This window comes from Athene cunicularia (assembly GCF_003259725.1).
Source record: "Athene cunicularia isolate RWA chromosome 10 unlocalized genomic scaffold, athCun1 chr10_part1, whole genome shotgun sequence".
In the NCBI taxonomy this organism is placed as follows: domain Eukaryota; kingdom Metazoa; phylum Chordata; class Aves; order Strigiformes; family Strigidae; genus Athene; species Athene cunicularia.
Window position 1 is genome coordinate 12001819 of NW_020799112.1, and position 1109 is coordinate 12002927.

At 38.1% G+C, this 1109-nt stretch overlaps 1 protein-coding gene across 1 annotated transcript in view; it reads right to left on the reverse strand.

Moving 5' to 3' along the window:
• The window catches only part of PGPEP1L (pyroglutamyl-peptidase I like), a 10291-nt gene extending 9402 nt beyond the window's left edge, over positions 1-889 (reverse strand). Inside the window, 2 exon segments of the mRNA XM_026856449.1 lie at positions 815-854; positions 857-889. Of these exon segments, the coding sequence (XP_026712250.1) occupies positions 815-854; positions 857-889 (73 nt within the window).
• Between the last annotated feature and the right edge of the window lie 220 nt (positions 890-1109).

Genomic DNA, 1109 nt, shown 5'->3' on the forward strand with positions numbered 1-1109 from the left:
TTGCACAGTAAAACCTATTGGTATGTGGAGACAATTAAGCCTAAATGCAGGCTTATGACAGCTTAATTAATGTTAGACTTTAAGCATTTCTTAATTTGATAATACTTATTTCATAACCGCTCAAACTTTTCTCTCTAATATTATGAAAAGCCTGATTGTACTAATATTTTTGACCATATTTTCCCCAGGTTTAAGTTTGTACTGTGGGGAGGGAACAAGGGAAACAGTACTCATTTCACATTAACAGGGGACATAAAACCTCACTAGGCCCACTCCGCTTTCAGAGAAAAGTTAGGACGTTACCTACTCCATTTCAAAGCTGTAATTGTGCATATTTGTGTACCTGCGTGTGCAGAACCATAGAAGCATAATAAAATTATTAAATAGCTCACAATGAAATACATGCATCTCAGTGGTAGCCATAGGAAACTTTGCTTAGGATTAAAATGCTCTATGAAAAGAAAAGCCTAAAATATAGGAGAGTTTTGCAACAACTTGGAGGGCTGTCTGGCTGAATATCATTAGTGCTAAATAATAAACTGGGCTCACTGCCAGCAGGTTTGTGTAATGAGCAGGTGAAAATGTGACAGAGGCATGCTGTGATAATCTCCCAAATAGCTTAAAGATGCACCTTAATGATAACTGGACACACTGGTCTAAAACTATTTGAACAAGTAGATTTCTGCACCTAAATGGCTACCTAAGGGGAGGAAAAAACTAACAGGGTGCTAAAAAGTGTGCCTGTCAAGGGTACGTGCTATAGGTATCATAGGAGAGAACCAGACTGTCAGCCTTTTGTGAGGTTAGCAAACACCTCTTGCTCTCTCCTATGCTCCCATTCAGCTCAACTGCAGTTATGTCTAGAGCAAGCCAAACTAGTTCTGCCCATCTTGCAGCTATTAAAAAAAAAAAGAAAAGAAAAAAAGAAAAAAAATGTAAGACGTGTTTAATTGAAAACAGAAAGATGCAAATCTCTTTGATGTAGCTTCAACCTCATTCCTATGTCCTCAGATGACCTGCAGTGGAAAATTATCCAGCAACTCACATGTCAAGATACATGTAATGATTGCCTTTAGATGAGCCAGTGGCAACAAGAGGAATATCGAGTA